The 20,573-nt window shown below is 41.5% G+C and overlaps 1 protein-coding gene and 1 pseudogene across 1 annotated transcript in view; both read right to left on the reverse strand.

Moving 5' to 3' along the window:
- PKD1L3 (polycystin 1 like 3, transient receptor potential channel interacting) overlaps positions 1 to 19,906 on the reverse strand; it is a 56,384-nt gene extending 36,478 nt beyond the window's left edge. The window contains 8 exon segments of the mRNA XM_029205635.1: positions 3,117 to 3,141; positions 3,143 to 3,336; positions 8,748 to 8,801; positions 8,803 to 8,912; positions 8,947 to 8,997; positions 15,527 to 15,643; positions 16,885 to 16,960; positions 19,613 to 19,906. Of these exon segments, the coding sequence (XP_029061468.1) occupies positions 3,117 to 3,141; positions 3,143 to 3,336; positions 8,748 to 8,801; positions 8,803 to 8,912; positions 8,947 to 8,997; positions 15,527 to 15,643; positions 16,885 to 16,960; positions 19,613 to 19,906 (921 nt within the window).
- Positions 2,598 to 2,771, reverse strand: LOC114890120 (annotated as a pseudogene).
- Positions 19,907 to 20,573: the final 667 nt, after the last annotated feature.

Raw genomic sequence — 20,573 nt, forward strand, 5'->3', positions numbered from 1 at the left:
TGATTCCAGTTCTGAATGTATATCCTGGGGGAATTTTGCACATGTGCACAAGGAAACGTGAAAAAGGATGTCTCTGTCAACACTGTTTACAACTAGGAGATATCAGAACAACCTGTGTGTCCAGTAACAGCAGAACATACAAACAAACACATAAGTAAGTAGAGGCAAACTAATGGGCTGCTGGACTTCTCTGGTGGTGCAGTGGTTAAGAATCCGCTTGCCAATGCAGGGGACACGGGTTAGATCCCTGGTCAGGGAAGATCCCACATGCCACGGAGCAACGAAGCCCATGCGCCACAACTACTGAGCCTGTGCTCTAGAGCCCGCGAGCCACAACTACTGCACCCATATGCCACAACTACTGAAGCCCAGGCGCCTAGTGCCCATGCTCCGCAACAAGAGAAGCTACCGCAATGAGAAGGCCTCACACCGCAACGAAGAGTAACCCCTGTTCGCCGCAACTAGAGAAAGCCCGCGTGTAGCAACGAAGATCCAACGCAGCCAAACATAAAATAAATAATTTTTAAAATCCACAACTGATGGACTGCTATACAGCAGTTAAAAATGAGTGAATTGAAGCTGGATTCATCAACTTGGATGAATGCTGAGTGAACAAAGCACGTTAAAAAAAAAAGGATATAATAGGGACTTGCCTAGTGGTCCAGTGGTTAAAACTCTGTGCTTCCACTGCAGGGGGCACGGGTTCGACCCCTGGTCAGAAAACTAAGATCCTGCATGTCGTGAGGCACAGTCAAAAAAATAAATAAACTTAAAAAGAAAAAAAAGAATATAATAGTATCGTACCATTTACACAAAGGCCAAAAGTGTGCAAACCACCATTCATGAATCCAGTTTGTCAGCCTCCCTCACTGGAAAGTAAGCTCATGAGGACATTCTTGTCCAACACTAGTTCCTATACGTGGGTCTGGAATGTATTAGATGCTCAATAAATATCTGCTGAAAGAATGAACACATAGGACTTCCCTGGTGGCACAGCGGTTAAGAATCTGCTTGCCAGTGCAGGGGACATGGGTTTGAGCCCTGGTCCGGGAAGATCCCACATGCCGTGGAGCAACTAAGCCCGTGTGCCACAACTACTGAGCCTACGCTCTAGAGCCTGCGAGCCACAGCTACTGAAGCCTGCGCGCCTAGAACCAGTGCTATGTATGCAGCGAGAACCTACCGCAATGAGAGGCCTGTGCACCGCAATGAAGAGCCCCCGCTTGCCGCAACCAGAGAAAGCCCGCGTGCAGCAATGAAGACCCAATGCAGCCAAATAAATAAATAAATACATTAAAAAAGAAAAGTTTGATCCTTTAAAAAAAAAAAAGGAATGAACACATATACCAAATTCCGGACAGGGGTGACCCTTTAGTAAGAATGAGGAAATGAGGTTGGAGAGGGATAGATCCAGATCTTCCATTATCCCAGTGTTTTTTTAAATTTTAAAATACTTGAACTAAATACAGCAAAATACAAACTTTGTGATAAAGCTGAGTGGTGTCTTTAATATTTTAATCATATTATTCCCTATAACTTTTCATATATTGTAACATTTCTTTATAAAAAATATCTTTTAAAATGTCACTAAGCAAATGAATGGAACGTACCAATTCCACACCTGATTTTGTAGATGAAAAGCCTAAAATGCTGTCAGGATGACTGATTTCCTTCCACAGAACAAGGTTAAGTTCCTAGTCCACTTTTGGCTGTTGGAGGAATTCTCATCGTGCACTCTGAGTTCTGATACTTTCATGGAGTCCAAATAACAAAGGCTTCAAGGAGGCAGGAAATGTCCTGATGCCTTTTGCAGTTGGTGGCCACTGCTGGGAGAGAAGAAAATCTCCCCCACCTTGCTACTCCGTGGGGTTTCCCTGCTGAGCAGCAGTGGACACTTGTCAGAAGGCAGACTCTCCGGCCCGCCCCAACTTACTGCGACAGACTCTGCATTTTAACAAGCTCCCAGTCTGAGGGGGTTGCATGAATGGTGCGGAAGCCTTCCAAGGAATCCTCTTTCCTTGTATTCTCAATCTGGATAACACTCTCTCACATTTAAAAAAAAGATGTATTTGTTTTTATTTTTGGCTGTGTTTGGTCTTCATTGCTGCGCGTGGGCTTTCTCTAGTTGTGGCAAGCCGGGGCTACTCTTTGTTGTGGTGCGCGGGCTTCTCATTGCAGTGGCTTCTCTTGTTGCGGAGCATGGGCTCTAGGCACGCGGGCTTCAGTAGTTGTGGCTCGTGGGCTCTAGAGCGCAGGCTTAGTAGTTGTGGTGCACAGGCTTAGCTGCTGTGTGGCATGTGGGATCTTCCACGGCCAGGGATCAAACCCGTGTCCCCTGCATTGGGAGGTGGATGCTTAACCACTGCGCCACCAGGGAAGCCCTATCAGATCTTTTAGGAAGAGCTGCCTCAGGATTTCCAGACACTTACAGCCCATTCTTTGTGCACATGAAACCAGACAGGATCTCACAGGACCACTAGTGTGAAAATGTACAGCACCCTTTTAAAGCGGTCAGACACCTGGAACGAGGCAGTAATTGCAGAAGTGACAGTCTGTCCCCCCCTGGCTTAGAATGTACAGGAATCTGTTAGCTTATTTTTAAGTACAAAAGTTCTCTTTTTTTTTTTGGAGTGAATGGACCAAGCTCCTATTCCAACTCCCTGCTCCAAAAATCCAGTTGCTATATTGTCCTTGAATAGAGGCTGTGTCAGATATTAAATTGATATAAATAGATACTACACTTGATCTTAGCCAAAAGGCCAAGAAGCAATAAAAGTTCTCTTTTATGTAGCAGAAAGTCGGCCTCATTTTACCCTCCGCATATTTAGTACTTGTAGAATTGATCAGCTTCCATATACCACTTGTCTTACTTTATGTAGATTGTCAGATTCACCCCAGACTAATGTTTGGGGAAAAAATGACAAATCTAAAGCAGAAGGCTGCTCCAAAGAGACACGTTCTCTCAGCCCACCACACACACGCCTCTTCCTTTTAACCAGGCTGATTTATTTCCCTTCCAACGCTTTTACTTTCTGGGCCGCCCCAAATAAGATGACAGAGCACTGAGTTTACTGCCAGCCGAGGTGGGAGAGCGGCACAAGTGGGCAGCTTCTGACCTGGCATCCACTGCTCCCCCACGTGGTTGCCGCTGTCCCAGAAATAACACTGGGTGACTGCAGGGACCACCAGAAACAGGGCGGGCGTCTGCTGGGCACCCTCCTTGCTTCTATTCAACAAGGCTGTTATGTAGTAGGTGCCAACCCCATACTGCAGGCTCTCTGGAGTCAGCACCCATGTATATTGCTCATCTGAGAACAAACAAGAGTACTTAGCTGCCTTTCAAAGGGCATAAAAATACCATTAGAACCTTTCTTCAGAAGGGTCTATTATCATTATTTTATTTTACAAATGGGGAAATGATAAGCCTAGAATCACAAATGGTTTTAAAGAAAATGACCGGTGATATAGTCTGGGACTTTGGATGACTCCTGTTCCAATAAAAAAAAATCATATGCTTTTGATAAATTAAGACTTAGAGCTAATGAATTAGAATGTATTATGAGTTTTAGAAAAACGAAATAATCACACATCAAAATGAGTAGCTAGGGCTTCCCTGGTGGTGCAGTGGTTGAGAGTCCGCCTGCCGATGCAGGGGACATGGGTTCGTGCCCCGGTCTGGGAAGATCCCACATGCCGCGGAGCGGCTGGGACTGTGAGCCACGGCCGCTGAGCCTGCGCGTCCGCAGCCTGCGCTCCGCAACAGGAGAGGCCACGACCACAAAAAAAAACAAAAAAAAAAGATCAGATCAGGAATAAATGAAAAAGAAATGAAGGAAACAATAGCAAAGATCAATAAAACTAAAAGCTTGTTCTTTGAGAAGACAAAATTGATAAACCATTAGACAAACTCATCAAGAAAAAAAGGGAGAAGACTCAAATCAACAGAATTAGAAATGAAAACGGAGAAGTAACAACCAACACTGCAGAAATTCAAAAGATCAAGAGAGATTACTACAAGCAACTATATGTCAATAAAATGGACAACCTGGAAGAAATGGACAAATTCTTAGAAATACACAGACTTCCGAGACTGAACCAGGAAGAAATAGAAAATATAAACAGACCAATCACAAGCACTGAAATTGAAACTGTGATTAAAAAATCTTCCAACAAACAAAAGCCCAGGACCAGATGGCTTCACAGGTGAATTCTATCAAACATTTAGAGAAGCGCTAACACCTATCCTTCTCAAACTCTTCCAAAATATAGCAAAGGGAGGAACACTCCCAAACCCATTCTACGAGGCCACCATCACCCTGATACCAAAACCAGATGAAGATGTCACAAAAAAAGAAAACTACAGGCCGATATCCCTGATAAACATAGATGCAAAAATCCTCAACAAAATACTAGCAAACAGAATCCAACAGCACATTAAAAGGATCATACACCATGATCAAGTGGGATTTATCCCAGGAATGCAAGAATTCTTCAATATATGCAAATCAATGTACTACACCATATTAACAAATTGAAGGATAAAAACCGTATGATAATGTCAATAGATGCAGAAAAAGCTTTTGACAAAATTCAACACCCATTTATGATAAAAACTCTCCAGAAAGTAGGCACAGAGGGACCCTACCTCAACATAATAAAGGTCACATATGACAAACCCACAGCCAACATCATTCTCAATGGTGAAAGACTGAATCCATTTCTCCTAAGATCAGGAACAAAGGGGCTTCCCTGGTGGCGCAGTGGTTGAGAGTCTGCCTGCCAATGCAGGAGACGCGGGTTCGTGCCCCGGTCCGGGAAGACCCCACATGCTGCGGAGCAGCTGGGCCCGTGAGCCATGGCCGCTGAGCCTGCGCGTCTGGAGCCTGTGCTCCGCAATGGGAGAGGCCACAACAGTGAGAGGCCCGCGTACCGCAAAAGAAAAAAAACCCAAAATCTTCCAACAAACAAAAGTCCAGGACCAGATGGCTTCACAGGTGAATTCTATCAAATATTTAGAGAAGAGCTAACACCCATCCTTCTCAAACTCTTCCAAAAAATTGCGGAGGAAGGAACACTCTCAAACTCATTCTATGACACCACCATCACCCTGATACCAAAACCAGACAGAGACACTACAAAAAAAGAAAATTACAGACCAATATCACTGATGAATATAGATGCAAAAATCCTCAACAAAATACTAGCAAACAGAATCCAACAACACATTAAAAGGATCATACACCATGATCAAGTGGGATTTATCCCAGGGATGCAAGGATTCTTCAATATACGCAAATCAATCAGTGTGATACACCATATTAACCAACTGAAGAATAAAAACCATATGATCATCTCAATAGAGGCAGAAAAAGCTTTTGACAAAATTCAACACCCATTTATGATAAAAACTCTCCAGAAAGTGGGCATAGAGGGAAGCTACCTCAACATAATAAAGGCCATATACAAGAAACCCACAGCAAACATCATTCTCTATGGTGAAAAACTGAAAGCATTTCCTCTACGATCAGAAACAAGACAAGGATGTCCACTCTCACCACTGTTATTCAATGTAGTTTTGGAAGTCCTAGCCGTGGCAATCAGAGAAAAAGAAATAAAAGGAATACACATTGGAAAAGAAGAAGTAAAACTGTCACTATTTGCAGATGACATGATACTATACATAGAGAATCCTAAAGATGCTACCAGAAAACTACTAGGGCTAATCAATGAATTTGGTAAAGTTGGAGGATACAAAATTAATGCACAGAAATCTCTTGCATTCCTATACACTAATGGTGAAATATCTGAAAGAGAAATTAAGGAAACACTCCCATTTACCACTGCAACAAAAAGAATCAAATACCTAGGAATAAACCTTCCTAGGGAGACAAAAGACCTGTATGCAGAAAACGATAAGACACTGATGAAAGAAATTAAAGATGATACCAACAGATGGAGAGATATACCATGTTCTTGGATTGGAATAATCAATATTGTGAAAATGACTATACTACCCAAAGCAATCTACAGGTTCAATGCTATCCCTCTCAAATTACCAATGGCATTTTTTACGGAACTAGAACAAAAAATCTTAAAATTTGTATCGAGACACAAAAGACCCCGCATAGTCAAAGCAGTCTTGAGGGAAAAAAACGGAGCTGGAGGAATCAGACTCCCTGACTTCAGACTATACTACAAAGGTACAGTAATCAAGACAATATGGTACTGGCACAAAAAGAGGAACAGATCAATGGAACAAGATAAAAAGACCAGAGATAAACCCACGCACCTATGGTAAACTAATCTATGACAAAGGAGGCAAGGATATACAATGGAGAAAAGACAGTGTCTTCAATAAGTGGTGCTGGGAAAACTGGACAGCTACATGTAAAAGAATGAAATTAGAACCCTCCCTAACACCATACACGAAAATAAACTCAAAATGGATTCGAGACCTAAATGTAAGATTGGACACTATAAAACTCTTAGAGGAAAACAGGAAGAACACTCTTTGACATAAATCACAGCAAGATCTTTTTTGATCCACCTCCTAGAGTAATGGAAATAAAAACAAAAATAAACAAATGGGACCTAAAGAAACTTCAAAGCTTTTGCACAGCAAAGGAAACCATAAACAAGACGAAAAGACAACCCTCAGAACGGGGGAAAATATTTGCAAATGACTCAATGGACAAAGGATTAATCTCCAAAATATCTAAACAGCTCATGCAGCTCAATATTTAAAAAACAAACAACCCAATCCAAAAATGGGCAGAAGACCTAAATAGACATTTCTCCAAAGAAGACAGATGGCCAAGAAGCACATGAAAAGCTGCTCAACATCACTAATTATTAGAGAAATGCAAATCAAAACTACAATGAGGTATCACCTCACACCAGTCAGAATGGCCACCATCAAAAAATCTAGAAATAATAAATGCTGGAGAGGGTGTGGAGAAAAGGGAACCCTCTTGCACTGCTGGTGGGAATGTACATTGATACAGCCACTATGGAGAACAGTATGGAGGTTCCTTAAAAAACTAAAAATAGAAGTACCGTATGACCCAGTAATCCCACTACTGGGCATATACCCTGAGAAAACCATAATTCAAAGAGACACGTGCACCCCAGTGTTCATTGCAGCACTATTTACAATAGCCTGGACATGGAAGCAACCTAAGTGTCCATCGACAGATGACTGGATAAAGAAGACGTGGTACATATATACAATGGAATATTACTCAGCCATAAAAAGGAACAAAATTGGGTCATTTGTAGAGATGTGGATGGATCCAGAGACTGTCATACAGAGTGAACTGGGCTTCCCTGGTGGCGCAGTGGTTGAGAGTCCGCCTGCTGATGCAGGAGACACGGGTTCGTGCCCCGGTTCGGGAAGATCCCACATGCCGTGGAGCGGCTGGGCCCGTGAGCCATGGCCGCTGGGCCTGCGCGTCCGGAGCCTGTGCTCCGCAACGGGAGAGGCCACAACAGTGAGAGGCCCGCGTACTGCAGAGTGAACTAAGTCAGAAAGAGAAAAACAAACACCGTATATTAATGCATATATGTGGAACCTAGAAAAATGGTACAGACGAACCGATTTGCAGGCCAGAAACTGAGACACAGATGTAGAGAACAAACGTATGGACACCAAGGGGGGAAAGCCGCGGGGTGGTGGTGGTGGTGGTGGTGTGATGAAGTGGGCAATTGGGATTGACATGTATACACTGATGTGTATAAAATCGATGACTAATAAGGACCTGCTGTATAAAAAGATAAATTAAAAAAAGAAGACATTAAATCCTGAAATGGGTATAAAACCCATTGTGGAATATTTTCATGGACTTATTTAGTTTTTGCTTTTAATTGGGATATAGGCTTGTTTGTTAGGGGAGGAACACTTTTCCCTTCTTCCCTTCCAGGTCCTTTGGCTGGTCTAGTAATTTTTAAGTTGACATAAGACAGATTAACAAAAGAAAAAGAAATTTAATTACGTATGTATGGGAGTCCCAAAGATGGGAGACTCAAGGACAGGCTATTGAGGTTTAGCTGCCATCCTGAGCTAAGGAGAAGTGGGTAGGGGTCTGGGACATCAAAGGGGAGGAAGACATTTCACAGAAGATGAGAAGAGGAAAGGTCTGGTAAACAAATAGTTTGCCACACCATGTGGAGATGTGTTTCTAATGCAAGAAAAGTTATCTTTGGTAATAGCTCTCTTCCTGGTACAGGCTCCCTATCTAATTTCTTTTTGGCAATTAAGAGGGAGGTAAAAAGCTCTTCTTGGCTTCCCTGGTGGCGCCGTTGTTGAGAGTCCGCCTGCCGATGCAGGGGACACGGGTTTGTGCCCTGGTCCGGGAAAATCCCACATGCCGCGGAGCACCTGGGCCCGTGAGCCATGGCCGCTGAGCCTGTGCGTCCGGAGCCTGTGCTCCTCAACAGGAGAGGCCACAACAGTGAGAGGCCCGCGTACCACAAAAAAAAAAAAAAAAAGCTCTTCTTGAGTTCGTTGGGCCTTCACCATCTTCGGCTTGAAATAATCCTCGTGCCACAGTGGCACATTCTGGGGCAGCCTGCCCTGAACCCCATCAGCTGTCAGGCATTCTTAGGTTCCGCTCTAGAGGTAAAGGGTGAACCTGGCTCCTTTCCAGCATCATTTTCTTGAAACATCACCATATTAGAAGGAAAGAGTAAAAGTGTTTTTTCAGGGTCACAAGGGTACCCAAGTTGTGACTTCAATTTTCCATATTTACCTGATCAGATGTGTTCTGAAATGATGCTTGTGGATGAGTGGTGAAGACACCTGGAATGTGAGTCCTCTTTGGGGCTTGAAGTTATTTCTACTGGAGCTTTTCCAGCATGTGTTACAGATGCAGGCCTGGTGAGCTCTGGTGGCACAGGGAGAGGCTGGCTGGTAGGTACAGGCATGACTGATACTCCCTGTGGTGTGACTCCAGGTGATATTGAAGGAAATGGGCTGATGGAATGGCGCGGGGTCTTGGACTAAAAGATTAAAATATGCAAAGGAAAAGGCTGAATATGATTATATCAAATGATGAATAATTAAGGCAGTATTTCTAAAAGTGTTCTAGAACCCCCATGCCCTGTGAAGTAGTAACAGGCATTTCTCTCAAAAAGATCCTGTGCGCTCACAGTTTTGAGAAAGTGGCACACCATAGTACCCTCTTTAAAATTCACAATTTATATTACTGGGCTTACTGTCAACCATTCACTAAATTATAATTAAACATCTACTATGTGACGCAATGTTCTGGGGAACTGAAGATACAGCAATGAACAAAACAAGCCAAGTTCTTGCCCTCACGGAGCCTCCATTTTTGTGATGGTGACAGATACACAAATTGTATCGTGTACTGAATAAAGTACAGTAAAAAACAAAAAAACAAAGGTAAGCAGATGAAGAGAAAGGGTGCTCAGCTATCAGGAGAGGGCATTTTTGCTGACAGTTGGATATAGGGAGAGAGAGAGCTCTGCCAATACATTGGAGATGGACATTTGAGGGGTGCAAAGGCCCTGAGGCCACAGCCTGCTGGCTTTGTTTGAGGAACAAGGAGCAAAAGGGGGAATTGGGGGAGGCCAGGAAGATCCTGGGGTGGGGTGGGAGGAAGGGACGGGGGTGGAGAGAGCATGTCATGTCAGGCAATCAAGAAGAGTATGATTTTACTCTGCATGAGATAGGAAAATACTTGGGGGCTCTGAGGAGCAGCAGGATGATCTGATTGTGCTGGACCCCCTCGGACTGCTGGGTTGAGAAGGGACAGCAAGGGGCCAGGCCTGGAAGCAGGGAGATCAGGAGGAGGCACATGCACAGTGTAGATGGGAGATGACGGGCGCTCGGAGACGGTGCGCAGTGGTTAGGCTTCAGCACATGAAAGGCTCTGAGAAGTCCTAAGGTCAAAAACCTTTTCCTTCCTTCTGGCAACATTTTAAGAATGTTGGTTGTTATCTTACAGAATATCACTTGGGAAATGCTGCTTTAAGGGGTATTTATTTCACCCCTGTTCTCTTTTATGTTGCTGGAAAACTTACATTTTGCAGTTAATGTTGGATCAAATAAATATGCACCTATATTTAGACATCCACTAAAAGGTTTCTATGCAGGACACAGAGGCAAGAAGGCTGAGAAATTTCTTGAAGGTGAATTTTTTTTTTTTGGCCATGCTGAGTGGCTTGCGGGATTTTAATTCCCTGACCAGGGATTGAACCCGTGCCCCCTACAGTGGAAGCATGGAGCCCTAACCACTGGTCTGCCAGGGAATTCTCTTGAAGGTGAAATTTATAGATTATGCAGAGGTCCTACACTTATTTTCCTTTCACTCAGATTTCTTTCTTTTTCCCCGTTTAAAATAATTAATTTTATTTATTTAAAAAAATTTTTTTTGCGTGGGCCTCTCACTGTTGTGGCCTCTCCCATTGTGGAGCACAGGCTCTGGACGCACAGGCTCAGCGGTCATGGCTCACGGGCCCAGCCGCTCTGCGGCACGTGGGATCCTCCTGGACTGGGGCACGAACCTGCGTCCCCTGCATCGGCAGGCGGACTCTCAACGACTGCACCACCGGGGAAGCCCCTAAAAGAATTATTAAATTTTATTGCATTGCATATATTTTGGTAAGATGCCACAAGTCCTTTTTTGGGATGAAGCAGGGAATAAACCAACAACCAACAAACAAATGCTAACTATACCAACATGAAAGCCAAACAGAGGCTTTCAAATTTTCTTTAATAAAGCATCCACCAAACCTGATTCTTTCCTGCACTTAAGTACTTTCCTTTCCTTCTTCAAAAATTATATCCAGAGCCCTCTACGAGACAGTAGAGTTCTGCCAGGACCCACCAAGAATGACAAAAAGAATAATATTTCAAGATGTGCACTGTGAAGGTCAGTACTTATCAGACTAGCAAGAGCAGGTTGGTGACATGTGGTTGAAAGATGAGCGGAAAAAGGAAAGTCATATAGGAAAAAGAAAGTCAATGAAGCTCAAGGAAAAGTTTTAGGATAGAAATATTTCTATTTTACTTGAGGATTATTCACGGCTAAAAACAACACAAATTGTCTTATATAGGAAACCACAGTGATCATTTCCCACTGTTGATACATCTGTAGACAAGCCAGAAGACTGACTAACAGGATGGAGGACTGAAAACAGAAACTGGATTCTACAAGTCAAAAATCTGGGGTCCAGAGCTGGTTTGCCTTTCACTGTAACTATGAAGCCTTGAGCAAATGACTTAACCTCTTAGTTCTCTCATCTTGAGAACCGGTGCAATAATATCCAACGATGTGAAAATTAAAGCAATGTATGTAGAGCTGAGTAAAACCTCACCTCAGATTAGGGTCATTAGGTTGACAGCTTGCTGAGAACAGCAAACTAACCCAGAACTTCAACTGTCGATCTGAGAAGGGGTTATGACCACTAAATAAGCCAACAGGCTGCTGAATTTAGGGTGATACAATTTCTTAGTCTTAGACAAATGCGTTTTGACAGATCTTGCCTTAAAAGATAAGGGAAAAAACAAAGAATAAAATGGAGCCTATGAATAGCACTTTAGAACCTGGGAATTGACTCCAAAGGACACAGAGGAAAGTGTAGCTCTGAAAATCATCAACAGCAAAATCCAGAAGAATATTTCAGAAAGCTGTTTAACATCCTTAAATGAAACAAAGTCTTCTTTTTTTGGCTGTACCGTGAAACAGAGAATCTTAAAGATAAACCAACTGAAGCTAATATGCATAAGAATGAGATAGATTAAAAGAGAAATAAATGGCAGAGGATTTCAAGAAAACCAAAAATGCTACAGAAAAATTAAGATCCATGTTGGAGGTAATACAGGACAGAACTGAGGTGGAAAAGTCAAATCAGTGGTACGCAGGATAAATGTCAGGAGTTCTTTCAGAATGTACCAGAAAGAGTGATAAATAGGAAACCATCGTTTCACTTAAAAGAATGACAGGAAAGATATGGAGGACAGAAGCCAGCAGGATAGCACATAGATAACTGGTATTGCTCAGGGACAAAACCAGAGCAAATGAGATAGAAGGGATAAGTGGGCAGAATTGAATAAAACTTTCATAAGCCAAGAAAGATGTATATATGCCACATCACATTCTAGGCAAAATCGGTGAAAAGTAACCTAGATGCATGCTAAAAAAAAGTTTCTGTAGCACAAGGATTAAAAAATTCTACAAGCAATCTGATATGGGAAAAAAAGGCTACCAGAAAAAAAAGGGGGAGTGGCTAGCCTTAATCTTTTCCACTATGGCATTAAGTGCCAAAAGACAATGATGTCTACAGAGTTTTGAGGGGGAAGACTGTGAGGAAAGAATTGCATCACTTTCATTGTAGAGTGTTGGTTATTCTCTACTATGTTCTCCCTTCCTTCCATGAGAACATGGCAGTCCAGTTAAGGACTACGTTTCCCAGCCCTCCTTGCTTGCAGTGGTGTGGACATGTGATCAGGTCCTGGCCAATAGGATATGAGAAGTAGTAGATGCAATTTCCAGGCTGTGCCCTTAAAAAAGAAAAAAAGGATCAGTCCCCACCCCACCCCTCTCTCCTTCCCACTTGCTGGAATGTGAACATAGAGTGCAGGGTGATAAAACAGCTTTTATAGACCTGAGATGGATGCTACAAGTTGATGATGGCAGAACAAGGAAGAGCTTGGGTCCTGTAAACCACTGATCCTTTCAGCCTTAGGCCTCTTACTCAGACTGTTATGTAAAAGAGAAATGAACTTCTATTTTGTTTAAGCTACCATTTTGGCCTTTGTTACAGCAACTGATCCTACCTTTTAACTGTACACCCTGCTAACATATGCCTCACTGGTGTTAAAGTAACCAGATCAGGCCCAAGATGGAGTCACTCATGCTAAGCCCCGCATCAGCAAACAGCTCTTCCAGGAAGGGAAGGCCAAAGTCAACCAGTCAGTGGCTGCCTGCCCAGTACAAGTTACATAACCCAGCTCCATCACTTCCCTTTGCTCCTTATAAGTAAACTTGCTTTAACCACTTAGTAAATGCCCAGTATAACCTCCTTGCTCCTGCTCATCTCTGTCTATAAAAATCTCTCCCCTTGTACAGCTCTTAAGAGATCCTTTCTGTCTGCTAGGGTGGATGTTGCCCAACTCATGAGTCACTGAATAAAAGCTTACTAGATCAGTAGATTGTCTGGGGAAAGTTTTCCTTTAACATTAGGAAGGGACAAGAAAGACCCCTTTTGATTATTCACAAGCTCCCAAAATATTTCCACCAATAGATCTTTCTTGAAAAAACAATTGGAATAGAGATGAAACGAAACTAAGAACTCGGAAGTGGGAAGTTATGGTACAAAGTGGCTGGTGATAAATACGAAACCAGTTAAAACAGAAATAAATTCTAAATTATTGTTGGAAATCTGGCTTTCATAAAAGCATGAAACAAGTGTTAAGTCGTATAGTATAAAAATAATTATTTACTATAACAATAACCTGAATAAAACCCACAGAATATCCTAACAAGATCTAGTGAGTGAGGGTAGGGAGGTGAAAAAACTAACCTGTACTATAATTCTATAACCAGATGAGGGGATTTCAAGAGACTGTTTCATTCCTAAGCCCGACAACTAGAAAAACATAAGAATGTGTTTAAAAAAAAAAAACTTCTTGAAGGTAAATAATTAACACAAGACTACTGAAGAACAAAATTTCAACAAAAGACAAAAGCAAGGAAGCGTTAGAACCAGAAAGCACAGAACAAGGCAAGGAATGACATGTTATTAAAATAAAGTTGAATATGATAAACTCTACTATAAAAATATTCTCAGTGAGTGAAATAATTAGATGCATTTACATGAAATTTAGTAGGCACACACCTAAAGCAAAGTGACACAAAATTTTTTAAAGGACCCCAAATACATAAATATAAGGTGACCTCCTTTCTCAATGAGATTTTTTTAAAGTTATTTTTGAGCAAATTTGACTATATAAACTTGAAGGATGTATGTAAAACAAATGTCTACTTATTTAATTCAGTAATTTAGTTTTACAAAGGCATAATTAAAATCACGTTATACAAAGTAGTATATTAATTTAGAAGCTTTGCTCTTCTGAAACTCAATTTCATGACATAGCTTTACTCAAACTTTTCAAATGCATCTTCAACATCACTGCTTTCATTATAACCAGAAGAAATTTCAGAATTATTTAGGTTTTCCAAAATATCTCATCTTTACTTCGGTCTAATTCTATCACTATCTTTTTTCCCTAACTCACAAGTACTCATTTACAAAGTATCCAGAAAAGCTGATTTTTACATTTGTTCTTTAGATACATATTCTCTCTAGATGAGAGAATATCTCTGCAACAATCACACCTTCTAAATTGCTTTTTTAAAGGATACTTAAGGGGCTTGTTGACAAGGACACCCAACCCTTGAAGTTGTGCGCTGCCACCCCTAAGAATATCACTAGATCCACTTTATTTTTATTATTTTATTTTTTTAAAGAGTTTTTAAAAAATTTATTTATTTTATTTATTTTTGGCTGCGTTGGGTCTTCGTTGCTGCGTGCGGGCTTTGCTCTAGTTTCGGCGAGCGGGGACTATTCTTCGTTGCGGTGCGCGGGCTTCTCATTGCCGTGGCTTCTCCTGTTGCAGAGCACGGGCTCTAAGTGCGTGGGCTCAGTAGTTGTGGCACGTGGGGTCAGTAGTTGTGGTTCGCGGGCTCTAGAGCACAGGCTCAGTAGTTGTGGCGCGTGGGCTTAGGTGCTCCACAGCATGTGGAATCTTCCTGGACCAGGGCTCGAACCCGTGTCCCCTGCACTGGCAGGTGGATTCTCAACCACTGCGCCACCAGGGAAACCCTAGATCCTTAGCCAACATTGATATTGATTGAGGTCATTTCATACCCAGGCATTTTCCCCAAATAGTATTTGTTTTTCAAAATTTTTTTTTTAAAAAAGGGAGAATACCACGATATGAAAGACTTTGCAAGGGCTTTAACACGACTCTTTTGATGGAAACTTTTGTGGGAAAAAAACTTTTCTTAGGGCTTCCCTGGTGGAACAGTGGTTAAGAATCTACCTGCCACTGCAGGGGACATGGGTTCGAGCCCTGGTCCAGGAAGATCCCACATGCTGCGGAGCAACTAAGCCCGGGCGCCACAACTACTGAGCCTGCACTCTACAGGCTGCGAGCCACAACTACTGAGCCCACGTGCCACAACTACTGAAGCCCGCGCGCCTAGAGCCCATGCTCTGCAATAAGGGAAGCCACCACAATGAGAAGCCCGTACACCGCAACAAAGAATAGCCCCTGCTCGTCACAACTAAAGAAAGCCCACGCACAGCACGATGACCCAACACAGCCAAAAATAAAAACAAATAAATTTTAAAAAATGAAAGCAAACACTGCAATATTAAGATCAGACAAAATAGAATGTAAAGAATATTTACTGACTACCCGTGATGTGGACACATTTCGGCATTAATTAAGTCTTGTGCATCCCTTAAGGGTGGAATTGATTTCACTACACATTACCTGAGGTCATTTTGTTTCTCGGTATTGTGACTTCTCTTTTTGTCCTTTTGGGTTTCCTATGTGAATGAGAATTATTCCCATTTCTTTCATAACTGGCATCTTGGTCTGAAAAGGCATCTATTTGGAGGCCAATGCAAAAGTTAACTTATAGGATAAAACGTTAGGTGGTAGTCTGTAAAATAATCAGTACATGCACATATGTGATAATTAAAACATATGTTAAAGAAAACAAATTAAAGATAACTATCCAGTTGTTTTTTAAAAGAACAACAATGTAGGAATTCTGAAGTAGGTCTTTTGCTCTGGAGCACAGTCACAACATCTCAAAATTAGGTCCACCAATTGGGTCAACAGTGAGAAGACAGAGAATTAAGTTTACTTTAGGAAATTACATTCTAAGCATAAGATTCTCCTTTGTATTCGGTAATTCTTATTGGTAGAGATTAAAGAGTTCAGAAGGTGGGCAACAGCATTCTTGAATGTGCCTCTCTGTGTATACTTGCTGTTTCTTATCACGCTGCTGAACGTGGCTGGAGAAATCATACAACCCCGTTGACTACATCTCAGCTTAAATTCAGGATCATGAACTACGAGGGGCCTGCCTTCACCCTGCCTGGTAATCGAAGTATTTCCCTCAGTCTATTCTCACTTCCACTCTCCTGGGTGGCCCTTTCCCACTTCCTCCTCATTCTCTCCCCTCAATCTTGCGATGTCTTTATTGTTAAAACCTGAGTTGTTTATCCTGTAAAGCTTCCCAGTTCTGGATTTTGATGACTGTATTCCCATGGTGCCATCTCACATGTTCTCGGTTCTGACTTTTTATAAACTGGTTGGCTCTAGAGGCTTAAGTCAGATTCAAGTTCTACTTTCTATAAGAATACTTAGTAGGTGGTGTCAAGTACTTCCATCAGGAGTCACATAATGCCTGTGTGACAACTAATAACTATTAGTCTAGCAGCCATTGGTGATTATTCCCTAGATCCATTTTTTCATTAGGGATTGTGGGAACTTGTGTTTCATATTTTATTACAAACTATTGAATTTATAAATATCAAAACATCACGCATGTACTACTTAAACAAGAGCTATAACACACTAACAACAAAACCAGAGTCAAAGCTACATGATTCAGAAGTAGTAGCAAGTATGTAATTTAAGCTAATGATATGCTGATGCTTCTCCTAAAGCACAGAGTGTTTCAAAGGATGTGCAACACTGTGACCTTAGCCAGAATGGCAGATAGGTCTAAAAATATTTTTCAGATGTCCCTAGGATAGATCTCCATTTATCAATGGCTGTCATATCATCCTATGATCGTTAGTTTGAAGTAATGAGTTTATAATATTACTTTACTTTACCAATGGCATGGAAGTATTTCAAAGTTTTCACAACCAGTACGGCTGTCTTGGCACTTGTAATAGGGTTAATATTCCTCTTGTAACACCACTTTTAACACAAACTGTTACTTTTTATTCCAACTTGTTTACTGTTCCAATTTCTTAATGCTCTTACATGTGAGCTTTAAGTGTTTTTATTTTTAAAGTAAATGAAAAATGAGTTCAACTATTCAAATGTTGAAAAACTCAGTAAGTATCTGAAGTAATATTGTACAATATGAAGCATCAGACTTCTTTTTTGAACGTTAAGTATTTGAACATTTACAAATACTTCTCCTACCAGCATCTTATTTTGGAAGAGGCATTTCTTAAATTCATAATAAGATGTATAAACACTCTGATAATAATGCTTAATACCAATATTGGATCTCCAAAAGTGTTTTCACCTTTGACATGAATGTGAAGCTATCTAGAAGCAGAAGGTAAACTTTGAACAAAAAATTGAAACTGCACAATAACGTTAACAGTAATAATTGCTATAGTATGCCGCGAATTGTTCTAATACCTTATTTGTATTGTCTTACTTAATCCTCATAACCATCCTTGGAAGGACACTGGGCTGCATGGAGGTTAAGCTGCTTGCCCAGGGTCGCAGAAACAAGATGGGAACCCAGGAAGCCCGACTCCACAGCTCCAGCTCTTCACCGCAGTGACCTACTTCCTCTCATTATCGGAACATAGACTCAGAATTTACAGAACTGGCTTGGGTAAATTGAACAGAATTCTTTTTGTCCAAGATTTTCTTCTGCACAAACTTTCTATGTTCTACAGCAGAAATCTCTTGCCAGTACGTGAAAAATACCGGGAAATGCATCTTCACTCCAAAACCAAGAGTAACTGAGAAAGTCTAAAAGCTCAATTCTTGGAGAGTGAAAAATGGATGGATAATCAACACTATTTAGACTACATTAGGGGTTGTTTTTCCAATCCTGGAGATGGGTCTGGCGAAATAAACTCCTGTGATGATGAGAAAAGCGCACAGTTGTAAGATGGCTGCCAGTTCTAGGGATGCAGTTTGTAAGAACGAAACACTTGGGCACTTGACTTGTGCAGAGATTATGCTCACAGCCTTGGCCTCATTAACAATAGCATGCTTACAGCAGAAACTAACACAACTTTGTAAAGCCACTATACTCTGATACAAATTAATTTTTTAAAATAGCATGCATGTTATCATGGCAAAAGGGACAAAGATATCACAAAGAGCTTGAAAGGGTGACGAAGGAGAGGTCTGAAGCTAGAAATATATTACTTCGAAATACTGCGTCCTTTCAATAGCCAGTATTTGAGGAAGGTGATTTTTTTTCTTGTAATAGAGAAATATTGCAATGTATTCTGTTTTATGAAGCATCCAGAGCTGCTGTATATTTTAATAAGAATGTATTTGTGATTTTTTTTAAAAAAAGTGCAACAAAATTTTTACCTAAACAGTCTGAGACATCATTGAGAATTCTCAGAATTCTCTGTCAATTCACTGAGCTATGAACAAATGCTTTGTGACTACTGCATGAAGAACGTTAATTGAAGAAAAACCGCAACTACGCACACCCCCTGCTTAATTCTCACCTCCTACCTCTGAAGAGGCAAACCTCTAAATGATAACAAGCTCCCCTATATTCCACTGTACTCTGTGTTCCTCCTTTGTTTCCTGTTCTTCCCCCTAAAGCCCAAATGCTAAAAGGACTGGAGGGGTACATGTGGTTAATGGGGTTTATCAGTCCACTTTCTCCCACAGCCCACCAAGTCAGGAAGTGAAGGGAACGTCAAGGAACGGCTCTGCCCAACTACCAGAGGGGCTGCAGGAGGAAGCCTCTCCCGTCCATCACTCAGACTCTTTACCTACTGCTCTCACACATTCTCCTTGTTTACAATCAGTTTGTGACAATTAGGTCTTTGGCAGCATGTGGTCTCATCACTTAACAGCCTGGCAAATGAACTAACGCCCCAGTGAGCACAAGTCCACTTTTGACGAGATCCGACTGGGGTTTCGGAACAGGTAAATGCAGGTGGGCGTGGGGGCCCAGTGGGCTGTGACATCTGCTGCAGGGAGACCAGACCCAGATGAGGCTCATACTCAAAAGTCGAACATTTAGAAAAATATAACTATGAAGACCAAATCCTGCTAGCTTCCAATAGATGGAAATTTAGGATTGCCCCCCCAACAAATTATAGTTTATTTTTTCATATTATGCATTATCACAAGGCTTAGTATTAATTTACCTAGACGTCAATGAAGATGATATAATAACGCCTTGGATTTTTCTCTAAGACCACAGGATTATGGTGCATAATTTTGAAAATATCTGTGTAAGAAAGACAAGAGGCAAATAATTTCTCTCCAAGGTTCTGTTAGGAAATGTGGGGCAGAGAATGATAAAGAGATATTTACCAGGAAAAAAAAGTGACCGTAAAAGGATTCCCATTTCAGAATCTCGCACGACACTTTTAGTGAAATAGCAGGTAAGTTAACTTTAGAGAGGCTCTGAGAAAAATCTCATCATTTTTCTGACACAGACAAACCAAGGCTGGAGCACAAAAGTGAAGATATTTCAGAGGAATGATGGTAACAAAGTGAAGTGATTGCTTTTTCTGTATACAAAAGGGGAAAGATTTAATTTTTTTTCCTTCTCTTGTCTCAGAGTATAAGTAAGGAAGTTTCCTTCACAAACGCTAAACCTCAGAGCCTTACCTGGGTTGTTTTTTCTTGATGTTTTCCCAGCAGCGTTAAATTTTCCCCAACCTACCACTTCTTTCCTTCTTCCGGAAAGTCCCGGAGGAGGTCTTGAACCTCCTGGTTCCAAGTGAAAGCAGGGTGTCCTCTCTGAGCACGACAGTAATCTTCTGCTTCCTGAAAGCTGCAATGAAACCTGTTAAGCTGATAACAATTATGTTCTCCATGTTGCTCTGGGCTATCCAGCTCATTTCCTAGAACGATACCTGTTGTGATGTATAACCAAAGCCAGGTTCTTCCTTTGAAGAACATTTTCTCTGTGCACTGTGCACATGAGAAGTGTAGAGGCTCACACAGCTACTGAAGCCCGCGCGCCTAGAGCCCGTGCTCCGCGGGAGAAGCCGCCGCAATGAGAAGCCCGCGCACCGCAAAGAGGAGTAGCCCCTGCTCGCCGCAACTAGAGAAAGCCCACGCGCAGCAACGAAGGCCCAACGCAGCCAAAAATAAAAAATAAAATAAAATAAATTTTAAAAAACGTGTTGGGGCTCAGCAGCTGCCTGGTCCTTTAAATACATTCTTGGTGGGTTTATCTTATTAGTATTATTCTTTTAGAAATTGGTAATAATTTGTCAAGGAGACAAAAGGTTTTAAGGACCCAGGTGGAGTTCCTATAAGCTGAAAACAAATGCCAGAGATCAATAAAGCAATGGGCCTTCACAGCTAGGGTAGCACCACCTGTGTCTACACAACCGGCTATACCTTTAACTTTATAATAGATCTTTATTTGCTAAGTCTAAGCTGTAAGGGGATAGAGGACGATGAATATCTAAGTCAGTGTTGCTAAAAATTTAGTAATGTATTTTTTTTTTAAAGAAAACCATTCTTGCAGACCCCCTACGATGGATTTAAATTATCGTATTGTTTCTTAAATACATTTATACACAAACCTAGGCGTAATCTCTCTCCTAAAGCTCTTACA

The sequence above is a fragment of the Monodon monoceros genome, unplaced genomic scaffold, assembly GCF_005190385.1.
Source record: "Monodon monoceros isolate NGI ecotype Baffin Bay Population unplaced genomic scaffold, NGI_Narwhal_1 Super_Scaffold_10, whole genome shotgun sequence".
NCBI lineage: Eukaryota > Metazoa > Chordata > Mammalia > Artiodactyla > Monodontidae > Monodon > Monodon monoceros.